Genomic DNA, 16,978 nt, shown 5'->3' with positions numbered 1-16,978 from the left:
TTGGACGGTAGTTCGTTTTGCGTGCCGTATCTGTGTGAAATAGCTCTGCACCTTCTCAGAAATGGACCTTACGCCAATGAATGCAATTACATGCAATTCTTGACGAATGCAACTGACACTTACTACTGCCTACGACCTGAAGAGCAGAACAGGGGTTGGGAGGGGTAGATGGACGTAGGCAATGTACAGTGTACAGAAGCAGATGAGGCCAATTCAAGTCCTGGGTTTCTCTTACGTACGCTTGGTTTCAGACGTATCATTTGCACAAGATGTACAGTATATACTGTGTTTGGGAAAGTACATGTATGTGTGTCACTAGCTAGCACAGAACATGTATGCAATATGCAAGTAAAGTAGACCATAAAAACACTTTCTATGTACAGTACGCAGAACATCTTGATTTATGTATCTAATATAAAAAAGAATGTAATAAAATATTTTTTTTTATTTTACTAACCATATTATCATTAATGTTTATACCGTTTAGAGTTAATTTATTTTAGAATATTTTTGTATTCATTTAAAGAACATTTTTTTGTATGCATTTTGATGTGACCTTGTATTGCAAATATGCTTGTGCGTATACTGCAGTCTGTTCTGTCTACATACAGCAAATAACGTTTACATTGCTACTTATAACATTGCTACATATGACACATTTAATGACTGCTACTAGACGACCAGAATAGACAAAATTAATGCTCAGAGTTGCCATGGAAACCACACCCCTAGCCCTAGAAATTCACAGCTTGTAAATAAGACTAAAAAATAAACTATCGCTCTTAATACATGGCTTATAATAAAGGCTTATAATAAACGTTAATCATTTTTATACTTTATGTTCTATTTATAAAAAAATAAATAAATGTTGCATTAGTCACTGTTGAATCTGGAGGAAATGAGACTGTTATTTTTGCTTCTTACAATTATCCAGCTTGTTGGCATTCGTTACAGAAAACATGAAAGAAAATTATCCAGCAGTGCAAATGTAGCAAATCCCCAGTGTACATCATACTAGAAACAGCCTGTTTCTCTCCACAGTGAAGAAAAGCAGAGAGCGGCCCGTGGCTTAGAAATAAGCTGGGTTTACCATATTAAAAAGGAAAAAAAGAAAGAAAAAAATAAAGAACGAAAAAGAAAAGAACCTTAAAAGATAGTTAACTATACCACCCATGTTTCACACGTCTGCACTGGTTGTTCGAGGTCTTTCATGCCACTCCCATGACCACAGTGTAATAATGACTAGAACCATACCATAGTGTGTATTGTGTGCAAGTGCAGACATTGTTCATGGTAACATACACAGGCTGGACTGCAAACGAGCCACATAAAACCTTGAACAGCAACATTATACCCACAATAAAGTAATAAGTACAAGGCTGTGTGCAGACCGATTAATCACACTTTCAATAATTGTAGTAAAAAAAGAGGCAGTTTAGCCTCTAATCCAACCAGGTCATGCTCTATCTGCCCGACCAAGCTCCAACTTGATGGAGACTTGCTCACACATCAACAGGATTTACCGTTTAATTGTTCTGGAATTAGGACCGTTCTGCAAAGAAAACAGTTTACTACCCATTATGTATTGGGCTATAAGGAATACTGTATATATAATAAAGTATCTACAAATAATAATTGTATAGAGGTCTCCAAAGCCCCAAAAGCAGAAGGAATTTTAATTTCCAAGCTAGATTCTGCAATGTCAAATACTCTTTGTAATTAGATTGTAAGTTCTTTGGGAACAGGGATTACTGTCTATAGGGACAGATGTCTCACTGTATTATAATTACTGTATCTATACTGTAAGGTACTAGGTGTACATTGTGTGGCGTTGTATAAATAAGCTTTGTGTTCATACAGAGTAAATATTCCTTAATTACAAAACTTAAAATGTTGCCGTCAACACATAATACTAATGTAGATAGTGTTTGTTCACCTTGCAGCGCTAAGACTACATTATTATATGGTCACCGAGCTCTTCGGTGACTTACAATACTCTTAGAGGGGAATTCACTTCCCCGCGATGTGCCTCTGGTGCGGTGGTGAAGGCGCTCTGTTGCGGTAGTGAAGGCGCACTGGTGCGGTGGTGAAGGCGCTCTGGTGCGATGTATCTTCACAACCCATAGAGGTGCGCAGCACAATCAGCTATGTCTGGGTAATGTATTACCCAGAAATGAGTGCAGGATTAAGAGGAAGGCAGTTCAGTTAGGATAAATGGTGAAGGGCACTTATGGTTGCCAGCAGCTGATTGTCTTATTACTACAATGACTAGTTCATTTATCATGTCTCCACCTTCCACTGACTCTTCTCATTCCAAATGTACCGCAATAGTCACCAATGGCTGCTTTAATATTGGGGACTAATAATGCTTCTGCCTTTCATTAGCCAAACGTCTTTCCCCACCAGCATCTACACTTGTTCTTTCAATGCTACATGTATCAATTGTTCCTTTGGACATCACCATCTTTTCCTTATATTTCATTCCATTGCACCTAGCTTATTTGTATCATGATCCCCTCAATGTACAGCACAGCGTAACATGAGGGCACTTTATAATAATAATAAATAGGATGAGTAACCTGGCTTGGAACCCAGTTATCAAAAGCCAAGAGCTGGCTAACACAACAACATTGTCTGTCCAAAGCTCTAATATATATATATATATATATATATATATATATATATATATATATATATATATATATATATATATATATACACACACACATATATATATAATATAGCTATATATATATATATATATATATATATATTTATATAGCTATATCTATTTATATAACTACATATATCTATATCTATCTATATATCTATCTAAATCTATATATCTATAGACAGATATACACACATTTATATACACACATCTCTGGTGAAAGCCATTATATTAGAATACTTTTTAAGTTTTTCTGCAAACAGATTCGAGGGCTCTTTTAAATTTCATTTCCTTTCATATCTGCACTCTCTGTAGATCAGAGTGGGTTGATAAGAGAACACATGATTATCTGCTGGGTAGAAAATAGTACTACTGCGTGTAGTTCACATTGTCTTAGTTTAGCAGTGAAGTGTTTATACTTTGTGGACACTGGTTTTCATTATTGTGTATTACTGTACATGGGCTGGTGAAGTGCCAATTGAAATGATGATTCAAGCTTAAGCACGGATTCAGGGCGAAAGTATTTTATGCTGTAATTATGCTGGTATTTCCGGTAGTACTCATCCTATTTTTCCCTGCAGAATGTTTTCAAGGTTTTATATAGTTCTGTTTTTTTCCTCTCCTTTTTTTATTTGTTTTCATTTAATATTGGTTCTGCTATGTATACTTTTTTTAAAGCGATATCATCTCCATGAAGGCGAAAATGTTTGCAACATGCCTAAAAATCATACTTACCAACTTTCTGAAGTTGGCTTCCGGGAGCCTGCAGGGGGAGGTGGGCGGGGCGCCAAAAATCGCGTAATTTTGGACCCGCCCCCTGGTGATGTAATGCTGCAAACGCGTCATTTTACACCAGGGGGCAGGGCCAAATGCAGCGATTTCTGGAGAATCGCGGCATTTTGGACCAAATTCAGATTCGGGAGATTGCCATACTCTCCCGGGAGTCCGTGAGACTCACCCAAAATACGGGAGTCTCCCGGACATTCCGGGAGAGTTGGCAAGTATGCTAAAAATACTAAATTCCATTTAAAAATGACCCCTCTTTTTCCTCCAAATTTCGTACCTGGCATTCTCTTGTGCACAAGGCTCAGTTGTACCTGAAACTACAGACGTTGCCACTCTCACCAGTCACCTATTAAATACGTCTTAGAATGTTCCTCCTTTTAACCGACACTATTCAGTTTGAGATGCAGCATGAAAGTCCATTCAAAATATATATTTTACCAATTTGTTTAAGAGTACTAGGGCTTACGATGTGGATTTCAATGATTTATCCAATTAATTCTGTATAGGTTTCCTCTTCCTAATTCAGTTGTCAAAGTGGAAATTTAGAAGTGGGGGTATGGAAAATATAAGTGAATGGAGTATGATAACTTCATCCACCACCTTTCGCAGGATATCAGATCTTAATTTGCTTTCCTCTGATTGTATTAATATTTAATAACTACACCCACCAAACTCTAGAGACAGCACAAATCGTTTAAAACGCAAATATCCTCAAGCCCTGTGTTCCCAACCCTGAAGCAATGGACATATTGGAGACTGAGGGACAGTGTGACAATGGGCATGACTTCTTGAAAATGGCTTCTGAAATGCGGACACTTGTATAAAGAACAGTTTCTCCATAGTGTTTTTTTTTTCCTTTTTTTTTTTTTAGAAAGGGGCGGAGTCCCACTGGAGATACTGATCGCAATGATCAGTGCTTTCTTTGCACATGCACAACTAGTTGAAAGCGTTCAAAGCCCTGGGTGGTCATAATTGAATCGCCTAATGCCCTGCTAGTCGACATAACTTTTGTACCTCTAACAGGGGCAAATGCAGGATTTCTAGAGAGGAAGGGGGGGTTCCAGATTTAAAAAAAAAAAAAAAAAATCTTGTTGTAATATGCCTGCAGCAGGCATTTTTTTGTACTGAAATTGTTTTACTGTAAATAACAAAGTAGTGTAATATGTTACTATAATATAACAAGACTGAGACTAGCAGTGTAAGCCATTCTCTGTGACCTTTAGCTGCACTAAAAGGATTGAAAATTGCCACTGTTTGACATCTGTCTTCCTCTTCCCCCCCTATGCAGATTAGGGTCTGAATAGGGCCTGGCCTGGCTGCAGGGGGGAGGGCTAGGGCCTGGCCTGGCTGCAGGGGGGAGGGCTAGGGCCTGGCCTGGCTGCAGGGGGGAAGGGCTAGGGCCTGGGCTAGGGCCTGGCTGCAGGGGGGAGGGCTAGGGCCTGGCCTGGCCTGGCCTGGCTGCAGGGGGGAGGGCTAGGGCCTGGCCTGGCTGCAGGGGGGAGGGCTAGGGCCTGGCCTGGCTGCAGGGGGGAGGGCTAGGGCCTGGCCTGGCTGCAGGGGGGAGGGCTAGGGCCTGGCCTGGCCTGGCTGCAGGGGGGAAGGGCTAGGGCCTGGCCTGGCCTGGCTGCAGGGGGGAAGGGCTAGGGCCTGGCCTGGCTGCAGGGGGGAAGGGCTAGGGCCTGGGCTAGGGCCTGGCTGCAGGGGGGAGGGCTAGGGCCTGGCCTGGCCTGGCCTGGCTGCAGGGGGGAGGGCTAGGGCCTGGCCTGGCCTGGCCTGGCTGCAGGGGGGAGGGCTAGGGCCTGGCCTGGCTGCAGGGGGGAGGGCTAGGGCCTGGCCTGGCCTGGCTGCAGGGGGGAGGGCTAGGGCCTGGCCTGGCCTGGCTGCAGGGGGGAGGGCTAGGGCCTGGCCTGGCCTGGCTGCAGGGGGGAGGGCTAGGGCCTGGCCTGGCCTGGCTGCAGGGGGGAGGGCTAGGGCCTGGCCTGGCCTGGCTGCAGGGGGGAGGGCTAGGGCCTGGCCTGGCCTGGCTGCAGGGGGGAGGGCTAGGGCCTGGCTGCAGGGGGGAGGGCTAGGGCCTGGCCTGGCCTGGCTGCAGGGGGGAGGGCTAGGGCCTGGCCTGGCCTGGCTGCAGGGGGGAGGGCTAGGGCCTGGCCTGGCCTGGCTGCAGGGGGGAGGGCTAGGGCCTGGCCTGGCCTGGCTGCAGGGGGGAGGGCTAGGGCCTGGCCTGGCCTGGCTGCAGGGGGGAGGGCTAGGGCCTGGCCTGGCCTGGCTGCAGGGGGGAGGGCTAGGGCCTGGCCTGGCCTGGCTGCAGGGGGGAGGGCTAGGGCCTGGCCTGGCCTGGCTGCAGGGGGGAGGGCTAGGGCCTGGCCTGGCCTGGCTGCAGGGGGGAGGGCTAGGGCCTGGCCTGGCCTGGCTGCAGGGGGGAGGGCTAGGGCCTGGCCTGGCCTGGCTGCAGGGGGGAGGGCTAGGGCCTGGCCTGGCCTGGCTGCAGGGGGGAGGGCTAGGGCCTGGCCTGGCCTGGCTGCAGGGGGGAGGGCTAGGGCCTGGCCTGGCCTGGCTGCAGGGGGGAGGGCTAGGGCCTGGCCTGGCCTGGCTGCAGGGGGGAGGGCTAGGGCCTGGCCTGGCCTGGCTGCAGGGGGGAGGGCTAGGGCCTGGCCTGGCCTGGCTGCAGGGGGGAGGGCTAGGGCCTGGCCTGGCCTGGCTGCAGGGGGGAGGGCTAGGGCCTGGCCTGGCCTGGCTGCAGGGGGGAGGGCTAGGGCCTGGCCTGGCCTGGCTGCAGGGGGGAGGGCTAGGGCCTGGCCTGGCCTGGCTGCAGGGGGGAGGGCTAGGGCCTGGCCTGGCCTGGCTGCAGGGGGGAGGGCTAGGGTCTGGCTGCAGGGGGGAGGGCTAGGGCCTGGCCTGGCCTGGCTGCAGGGGGGAGGGCTAGGGCCTGGCCTGGCTGCAGGGGGGAGGGCTAGGGCCTGGCCTGGCCTGGCTGCAGGGGGGATGGCTAGGGCCTGGCCTGGCGGCAGGGGGGATGGCTAGGGCCTGGCCTGGCGGCAGGGGGGATGGCTAGGGCCTGGCCTGGCGGCAGGGGGGATGGCTAGGGCCTGGCCTGGCGGCAGGGGGGATGGCTAGGGCCTGGCCTGGCCGCAGGGGGGAGGGCTAGGGCCTGGCCTGGCCGCAGGGGGGAGGGCTAGGGCCTGGCCTGGCCGCAGGGGGGAGGGCTAGGGCCTGGCCTGGCCGCAGGGGGGAGGGCTAGGGCCTGGCCTGGCCGCAGGGGGGAGGGCTAGGGCCTGGCCTGGCCGCAGGGGGGAGGGCTAGGGCCTGGCCTGGCCGCAGGGGGGAGGGCTAGGGCCTGGCCTGGCCGCAGGGGGGAGGGCTAGGGCCTGGCCTGGCCGCAGGGGGGAGGGCTAGGGCCTGGCCTGGCCGCAGGGGGGAGGGCTAGGGCCTGGCCTGGCCGCAGGGGGGAGGGCTAGGGCCTGGCCTGGCCGCAGGGGGGAGGGCTAGGGCCTGGCCTGGCCGCAGGGGGGAGGGCTAGGGCCTGGCCTGGCCGCAGGGGGGAGGGCTAGGGCCTGGCCTGGCCGCAGGGGGGAGGGCTAGGGCCTGGCCTGGCCGCAGGGGGGAGGGCTAGGGCCTGGCCTGGCCGCAGGGGGGAGGGCTAGGGCCTGGCCTGGCCGCAGGGGGGAGGGCTAGGGCCTGGCCTGGCTGCAGGGGGGAGGCTAGGGCCTGGCTGCAGGGGGAGGCTAGAGCTACTGAGAAAAAAATCCACAATGAATAGCAGGAGAACAATTAAACCTGCAATTGGAATTTCTATGACCATTAACTTGGAAAGGCTGCAGATGAGTTCCAGCAATAGAAGGCTAGATTCAGTTGAGAAAAGACAATTTTTAGTTTGCAGCCTTAACTCACTTTGACAAATATCCTCTACCGCTCTGATGACATGCCTCAAGGGCCCCCTGTGTCCTGTGTGCTGCCTGGATACCTGGGTCAGACCTCTCCTCACAGACACACGGGAATGGGGGGGGGGGGGGGGGGAATGAGGAAATGTGATTCAGCTCTGCTGCCCGGTCTATATGCAGATCCTGTGATGCAAGCGGCTCCTCCACTTCCAAGCTGTCGGGGAGGGGGGGCATACCGGAGGAAATTTAATTCAAGTGCTGTTGAGAGGGGTTTCTGGGCCCAGTGCTTCCACCACTACAGCAACCCCTCACCCCGCTACCAACAGTACTGCAACCCCCCTCAGGGCTACAGTTTCAGGAGAAACTTTGTGTTTGCAGATTGGGAAAGTGCTAAATTAGAAGTGTCGGCCGGTGTCTATTCACCTGTCTTCATACAAAAAAATGAGGGCTTTGGCAAGCAGAAAAAAAAAAAAAAAAAGGGGAAATTGTTCCCCATAAAAAACGCATGTAAATGGCTATGACACTGGAAACCAATGTTTCTAGTGTTACCAAACCCTCAATCATTTTTTTTTGCTTTGTGTTCACATTGTAGTAACATTTTTCAGCACTTGTTCTATGCTTTTGTGCTTACTGCATGTAATCTCATTGACAAGGCTACAAGGAGCTGTATAGACTTTTTAAGTGACCACCAGTTGAACTTAATTTTTAATTGGTTTCTAAAATCAAATTAATTTAATAATTTAGATAAGCCTTGGACAAAATTTATCTTATGTAATACTCTAGCTACTCTATTCTAAATCTATTATGTAAAAATCCCTAATAATTTGAAGAACAAAATGTGGGTATGTGCGTGATTATGTTTCTTTCAAATTTATTTTGTTACTAAAAAATGTATTTTACATTAAAATAAAAGAAGAATTATATTCCAGTGAAATGGGTTTACATCCAGAGGAGAGGGGTCGAGTAACAAATTGGAAACTTATTTTGAATATACCATGCAGCCCCTCTATACGCAGTCCCACTATCCAGAAGAGGGAGCACTGTGACATGTGATAGCTTGATAACAGGTCACACTGCTGCCTCAGCCCCACCGATGACACCCACGACCCCCCTCCCTCCTCAGAATAAAACACACAGTTCCAGTTTAGAAGTGCCGGTACGCCATACCGTCTCATACCGGCACACTTCCAGCACTGTCCTAGACACAGGTAATAATGGCACCACACCCCTATCCCTGCTCTGCACGGTATTAATAACAGGACTTGCACTATCGAATAATAAATATAGTAGAATACATTTGCCCTGTACCGCTGACTGGTGGGACAGTAGATTCAGTCAGACAGGGAGTTAAGCCTAGATGCACGCATTCAGTGCCTGGGTGAGGAGTTAGGGAAATAATGACCTCTAACTAAACTAAACTGCTCCTCTTTGTGGGAACATCCATCAGTTAATGCTGGACTAAGTTACATCAAGAAGAATAATAATAACTTTTCCTGGAACTTTTTAACAAAGATATATTTTGGGAGAAGTGTCTTTCTGCTAATACAATTTATATGAGCTAAAACACACGTCTGTTTTACTTATACTACATATTTCAGACATCATGATCAAAGGACTCTATGGAGCCCTTGTCATTTATACATGAACCACAAGGTTGTCTTAGCAGTCACTCTTGGGTTCACCATCAATCATTACAAACACCCCCATTGTCCAGTTTTATTTCACTACAACAGGAGAACCCCCAGATCTGGTTGTCTTAAACACAAATGTCAGCACCCCCCAGTCTGTCAGGTAAGCGGACATCATTTCTGTGTATACAGCCTTCTGTACAATACTAGGATTATCCTTTCTACTAGGAAAACGTGTCGAGGACTCAAAGATGAGAAAACATTTATGTTGTTTCTTCATTAGGTAGTGCTAGCAGAAGACGGGACGGAGAGAGTACAATACACTAAAGCCCCAGGCTTATAGGCACACTGAAAGCTTGGGTATGGATATCTAGGGGTCAAAGGTCTGAAAACGGTTAGAAGCCTGAGAATGCTGTAGGAAAGACAGCAACAGTTCATCAAGATTAGTCTCATCTCCCCACATTCAATAAAGCATCTAGTATTACAGAGCGACGGTTATATGCTTTACACAATTACCAGACAAGCACAATGGACTTCACTATTATCCAATGTGAGATCACCAGCAAACTTACAGCTTCAAAACCACCTGTGAGGCTGTTTATGTCTATATAAAACTTTCCTTGCAGTATATTTCCTACGTATTTGCCCCTACTAATAAGGATTTCACACCACAACATGGTTTCTCCTGTCAAGGTAAAATTAAATACAAGAGCTTAAATAACTGGCATGTACACTGTGTTGTGTGGAACTTTATGTACAAAGTTACAAAAAATAGTAGTAGTAATAGAAGTAAATAAAAAAAAAAAAACTATAAATAAGAGTATACTGTAAAATGTATAAATTGTACTGCTTAATATAAAAAAAAAAAAAACTAAAGTTGCTTGGTGCTACCATAATTTTTAGACAGTCTATCCCAAATACATAGATATTGATTCAGATAAATATTAAAAACAAGGCTACATCAGCTTTTTAACCTCCTTTACACAAAACATAGAAAACCCCCCCAAAAACAAGCATTGGGCACATAAAGTACCACGCTGCCCACTTTGAGAGACAGCATGATGGCAGCCCCCTGTTTGCAAAAGCTGAGATGACAAATGAATGTTTTTCCAGAATGTTATTGATGGGAGTGAATGTCCACTGGCCAGTAACACCTGCAGGTTGCAAATGCAGAGCATGGTTTCCATAGGCTAAACTACGCGTGTGCATAAAACGCTGGGGTCGTTTTAGTCCTAAAGAGGACATGTAGCCAGGTTATCAATTTACTCGAAGCTAGTAACACCACTGAGGCGCAAACACCACAGCTTTATGGTGTCATTAGCGCCTAATGAATGGATGGGCAGTATTCGTATGAATTCTCACAAAATATCTGCCTCCACTATGTAGAGGTGACCACTACAATGATAAAAACTACACTTTCAACATTCAAAATAACTGCATGCCAAATAAGACTACTTTAGGCGGATTGCCCACTGGCATCGCGATAAACACCAGTGACTTTGCGTGTCAAGTGGTGGTAACGAGCGAGTGCACGTGCAGTCAAGAGGGGTCAACAGGTACATGCCGTACAATGATTCCGGAACAGATAGCAGATTATCAACAATTGAAAGAAAAAAATGAAATAAAAACATTACAAATACCCAGTGAAAAAATAGCAAAGATTGAATAAAGTCCCACAAGGTGTTAAAACAAAACAAAGTTAGATCATTAATCTAAAATCTCTTGATCTAAATAGTGAACTGCTCAACACATCAAACTATGTATATATAAGTCAATAATAATTATGTCTCATATTTATCTGTAGATCGCAACACTATCTTGACGATGCCAAACAGCAATTGATCTTTTTTTGCGGTCTTTAACAGAACACCATGCAATCCAAGCTCTTATTACCGACAGGTTTGAATACACAAGGAAAGAAAAGAGAGGGGAAGAGAAAAAAAGAGGAATGTAGTGAATGATTAATATGAGCCGGAAAGATGTATTTGGAAACATGGACTTGGCAGCCAGCGATGTGAAGACAGCCTGCGGAGCAGCCCACGCACAGATGTCTGCCATGCATACATATTGCTTACTTTTATAAAGGATAATCGCCACATGCCATACTATTATCTGGCTTTCCACATTAGCAAGAAAGACTAAACACAATCAATATCGTAGAGACCACAACACGAATTAAAACAAAAGCAATGTCGTCAAGGTTTGCTGCCATAGAAACCTGAAGGGAATGAGTCAGGATTTCATAATTACGTTAGCACACAGGCCGGAAAATAAAAGGCCATTTAATAAACCAGAAACTTCAGAGACGCTTCACGCTGTTCTGTTTTTGATCTTTGAATGTATTCTGTGCCGTTCTGCAATTGGCTTACTACAGTTCATTCTGCACATTACGTCCACAAGTAGTTGACGTAATTATGAGAAAATGAGATTGTCTTAAAAGAACATAAAAAAAATAAAAAAAATAGAAACTACTAAGCAATTAGCAACGGGAGAGCAGACATCTATTAAACCATACATTTTACAGATGCAACATTACACCTGTAATAAGATGTCAGTGCCTGGTTTACATGTTTCAAGTATGCTCCGGCTGTAGACACATAATAAGGTGATTGTATTAAATGTGACATTTATGACCTGGATAAGTTACACATTGCTGTAGTACAATTATTTGTTGTCAGAAAGGCGAATGATGCATATTCATTACCAAAATGACAACCTCAAAGAGAGGTTTTCAAAATTAATCACCAGACTTCCCTTCAGGTTTTGCTAATGTGGATCAAGCATACGCATAGCTATTGGAGAAAGTTTCCCAACCAACCTCCTGGGCGCTGGTTGTCCACCTCAACGCGTTTAGCGTGCGGAACCAGGGACAGCATATTCCCCGGTGGTCTCAGTGTGGATTCTAACTTGTGGAATTTGTGAATTCGATCTCTGATCAGAATGGCATCGGGCCTGTCGTCATGTGCTAACACTTGTCTGGATATGTACCAGCCAGGGTCTTTCTTTTGGACCACGTTCGTGATCTCTTCTACCAGATCGGACCCTATAATATCAGTGGGGTTATATTTATGGACATGAACAACGTCTTCCCTTTCGCCTAGCAGTTTGGAAAGGACGGAATAGAAATCACCTGTGCAAGAAAAAAAAAAAAACAGAAGAGATAAAAACAGAAAAGAAATGGAAGATTAAGGCAGATCACAGTGGACACAACAATGTCAGCCTATCCTTATTATATTTCCCCAGCACAGCCATAAATCATATAGAGGTAGCAGACAGCGGCACACTTCAATTCCCACAATGACATGTTTATTGAAGTTGGTTAGAATGTATATTTTTTACATTGTAGCTATTCCTCTTTAAAAAGTATTAAACTATAAAAATAAATCATGATAACTACATATATCATACAGAACCAATGGATTTGTACTGTGCATTTAATCAATATTGAATAACAGGGACAAACGCCATGGATAAATCTATAAAACCTGTAAGAGATGGGCATGGCATTCATCAGTGCAGAGTCACAGTATATAGTACAGAGAAGCATAGGCTTTATATGCTTAACCTGACTGACAGCACAGTCAACAGATATATAAATATTGGTCTTGATCTTGCACAGTGCAATGCCCGAATCTGAATATAGCACAATAGAGTCAACTCAGCAGATTTTTCTGCATACTACACAGAAAGCAGAAATTACACATAACCCTCTGTAGGCATCCCAGAGCAGACAGACAAAGGAAAGTGGTGTTAATAAGGGTCTTGCATTATAAAATGTTTATTAGAACACAATATCAGCATCTGCTGATTTACTACAAAATTACAGTACATATTAGAAGAGATGTTCACTTTTGTACCAATTGGACCAACATCTTTACAGCTGTGTAAAGCTGGCATTTACATTAATTATCACAGGAGAACACGGCTCCTGACATAAGGATTTTTAACTCCTGCTTCCCTTTCCAGAAGTGCCAGTTAATATAGCCAAGTTGGGGGGGGGGTGCAGATGTACAATGTGCCACATAACTATGTTGGTCACATGAGTCAAAACTCCCTTGATCATTCTTCATGGTTTGCATCGAATTAGATCCACACAGTTGTATCAGCAGGATGTGCACCGATAGAATTACAGATGAGACATTTGTTGCCCATCTATTCATTATCCTTTGTAAATCATGTAAAAAGTCTAAATACTGGTAAATGTTAGAACAATTTTAAACCATGGTTTGTAAAATGCATCACACAGTGAAGTCATATAAAAAAATTAAATTCCACCTACATAATATCTTTTTCCACAGCTAACGGCGAGCAGACAGTGTGTGTCTGTAGTGATGCTATTCAAGCAGAGCACCCGATGAGCACTCCTTTATAAAGACAAGGTAGGAGTATCACTTGTCCATCAAGCTAGGTCTACGGGAGGAGTTTAAAGTATTTAAGCCTGAACAAAAAACAACGCAGTGTGACCAATGCCGAATAAGTTGACCGGCGTCTAGAGAGCTGGTCTCTGTTAATTTAGCATTAGGGTAACAAGAAAGATTGTGGAACTTTATGTTATGAATTACTTTGCGATCCTGACAAATAAAGCAAAGTACAAAGCAAGAAGCTGTTCGTGTGTGCATCACCAGAAGGGTGACAGTTTCAAAATTCTCTTGGCAGATTGTGTCACCCAATTTAGTTTCCAACAGTAGCCACTACTATCCGGCAGGTGGTATATTAACAAAAGCATGTACATTCACCCACAGTAAACCAAAGCAGGAATAGCACCCTGGCCATCACACAACATAATTCTATATGAAACACATATACGATTTTATACAGTCCTGTATAATTACATTCTCAAACATGATATTTCAGTTGTACATAGTTAATGTACTACTGGTAGTCCACTTGGTAATCCAATAAAATAAAAAAAAAAGTCAGCACTAATAATCTCTACTGTTTTAGGGGGTTGTTAAAGAGCCTAAGAAATGTACAGTTTTAGAAGGCTACAGAACATTTTTAAGGTAAAGTGTCCCTATTTGTGAGCCACTAAGCAGTGTTATTCACATTCACAATATATGATCACTTTTTTTTTTTATTAAAAACATAGCCAAGAATATGTTTTAAATGTATATATACATCTTGTGTCCATGCGGCTTTAAACAACTGTTGGTTGCCAAGGTAATTTGTAGGTATCAATGGGCAAGGCATTAGTCATTTCTTACCTTATGTTGGGAATTTATTTGCTTTCAATAAAAAGATGCAGGAAAAGGACACATACAAAATAATTATTTTATTTATTTAATCATTAGCTATATTATATTTAGAATGCGTTTTAAATGAAGAAATCTGTTTTGGGAAGTCTTGGTACACAACCATGTAATTAGATTTTAATAGAACCAAGAATTGCCTGTTTTAATGTGGTGACCGCCGATGGACAAAATGACCTTAATAGACTATGTCATGTTTGCAAACAATCTTTTACTTTCCAATTATTTGAAGCAGACTTTCAATACACAGACCTAGAAGATGAGTCCCTCAGGTGAGATAATCTCATCTCCGGAAATAATTACTGCAGTTAGTAACACACTTCCATAAGTAAATTATAATTAAGGAAAACACTTTCTCTCCACCTGAAACACCTCATTGGGGACAATATGGAAGAAGACTGCATCAGTGTAACTTCCAGCTACAAACTGTACCTTAGGCTGCATTGTTTACAGATAATGAAAATTTTAAAATTGCACAGGCTGATTATCAGCTGCGTAATATAACAGAAAGCAATTCATACAAAGGAGGTTTGTGCATGTTGGCTATGTATACTCAAACCTACATATATGTTAGTTAGGGTACTAAATTAATGAAGATACATAAGTTTGAACTTTGAAATATATTTTATCTGTAAACAAATAAAAAAATATTTATTGCTTGTAATAATTCTCCACTTATAGGGGGGGGGGGGGGTAAGTAAATTAGCCGCAATGGTCCTCAGAACATCGCCGCTGCGATATTTTTACAGAAAACTCTGCTGATTTCGCTGATCACGCTGCAAAGAGGAGGGAGGAAAAATGATGGCGATTTGTACCATAGTAACTGTAAAAATACGCAGCCGCGATGTTTTGAGCAACATCACGGCCAATTGAATTCCCCCCATAATGTATTGGGTTGTCTGTTATTATAGCTTCTGATAAACTGGTTTAGTCTATGGAAAAAAAGCTCTCCATAGGCAACATATGGAATGGCATCATAACAATAGTTTTAATAATGTAAAGTTGGTGTGGTTTGTCAAAAATAATAAACAAGCATCAATGATATCACAGCCAGACCCTTGTTCGTCTTGGCCACCCACAGGACAAACAAGTTATGGTCACATTTTGAGGATTCTGGTCTTTCAGCTATTGGGCAACAACCGACCTTTCCTATTCTGGCTGGACTGAAAGATGTGCTGATCTGAGATAGCTTCTGGGCAGCTGGATTATTATGGACTGAGAAACTTTAAGTCACATTCGTGTTTTTTTTTTTTATTATTATTTTTTTTTACTATTTTACAAGTACAGGAGCCCTAATTATGACAAGGATGAAGTTGTAGCTTCATTTAGGATAATTGTGGTTACTAATTACTATCTCCTCTCTTGAAGCCGTCATGATAGCTACTATGGTCAGGTGACATACAGTGCACTGCTATATACAGTGACTAGCCCTGTTTATAAACCCTGCTCTATATTGCAAAAATAACAATGGTCTGGATGGTGATTACTTTTTTTTCTATCACTCTGGCAGCTTATCTTCTCCATCAAAATAAAGTAACAAAAATGTCACTATCTTACAACGTTAGGCACCATAACATTTCATTTTCAACAGAGTAACCATATTTGTCCACAACAAAAATAAATAAATAAATATATTATATATATATATATATATATATATATATATATATATATATATATATATACACACATAATTAAATAAAAAAAAATGCACTGAAAGGTTTTTGTACAGGTAAAGAATCACAATATACAATGCCTCTAGTAGAGCAGTGAGATGTGCTAGTTGAACTGTCTCAGGGAAATGATGTATAAGCCGTTACTAGATGTTGTTTATTGAACTCATCTATCAGAAAGAGCTCTACATCTCCCAAACCGCAAAGGGAAAAACATAGATGGATAGACAGTGCATTTCTGTGGAATAACAAAAGGTCATCATTAGTCAAACGGTATCACCCAGAATCAGAGGACAACAGCCACCGTGTGACAGGGAAGCTAGTTTATGACTTACATAAAAGTAGAGAAGCATTTACAGGTCTGACCACAAGCAAAGGTTTTTCAAATGCATCACCATTTTGACATATTAAATTTACAATGGAAACAAAGCTATTTTCTCCAATTCACTACACAGTGGAGGCAGCCATTTTTGAGGGGCGCTGAAGTACTCACGACAGATCAGTCTACAAATGTATCGGGAACTAGGTCACTGCGGCTCCAGTGATGTCATGACAGTGATGTTATGACTATTGGTCCTGCCCTTTGACCCTGTGGGATACACTGGAAATTTAGTGTAGGCTGGTGCTCTTCTTTAAACAATCCAAGCTTCCTGCTTTTGTTAATTAAGAAGATGTCCTCCCAAACCCCCTTTTTTTAATAGTAAATCCCCTTGCCTCTAGCATCAACATGCATTACTGTCCCCTCCCAGGTGATTCTAGGATAACTGAAACAAATGGCAGGAGATTTTGGAAAGCCATTTGTTTCTACAAATAGAGGGGAATTCAACTGTGAGCGAAGTCCCATTGGAGTCTTGCGCATACTTGCCAACTCTCCCGGAATATCCGGGAGACTCCCGAAATCTGGGTCAGTCTCCCGGGCTCCCGGGAGAGAGGGCAATTCTCCCGAGTCCCGGGAAGCGATGGAAAGTGAATGGAGGAGGCGGGGCTTAAAGGCGTCACGGCCGCATCATTGTGGCCCCGCCCCCTTGTTTTATTGGACGAAAAGGTGGTGACAGCTTTGGGTGCGGGGCTAACGGCACGATTTTTCGAGCCC

At 44.0% G+C, this 16,978-nt stretch overlaps 1 protein-coding gene across 5 annotated transcripts in view; it reads right to left on the bottom strand.

The window, feature by feature from the left end:
• The window catches only part of PAM (peptidylglycine alpha-amidating monooxygenase), a 103,479-nt gene that overhangs the window by 22,550 nt on the left and 63,951 nt on the right, over window positions 1-16,978 (bottom strand). For 3 of the 5 annotated variants that reach the window (XM_075181398.1, XM_075181385.1, XM_075181391.1), the window contains one exon: window positions 11,782-12,093. The exons of the other annotated variants lie outside the window; for them this stretch is intronic. In XM_075181398.1, coding sequence (XP_075037499.1) covers window positions 11,782-12,093 — 312 coding nt within the window. The remainder of the gene's footprint in view (window positions 1-11,781; window positions 12,094-16,978) is intronic. 5 annotated transcript variants of the gene reach the window in all.

This window comes from Mixophyes fleayi, chromosome 1 (genome assembly GCF_038048845.1).
Source record: "Mixophyes fleayi isolate aMixFle1 chromosome 1, aMixFle1.hap1, whole genome shotgun sequence".
NCBI lineage: Eukaryota > Metazoa > Chordata > Amphibia > Anura > Limnodynastidae > Mixophyes > Mixophyes fleayi.
The sequence above is the reverse complement of the archived record's forward strand: the minus strand, read 5'-3'. Positions and strand labels throughout refer to the sequence as shown.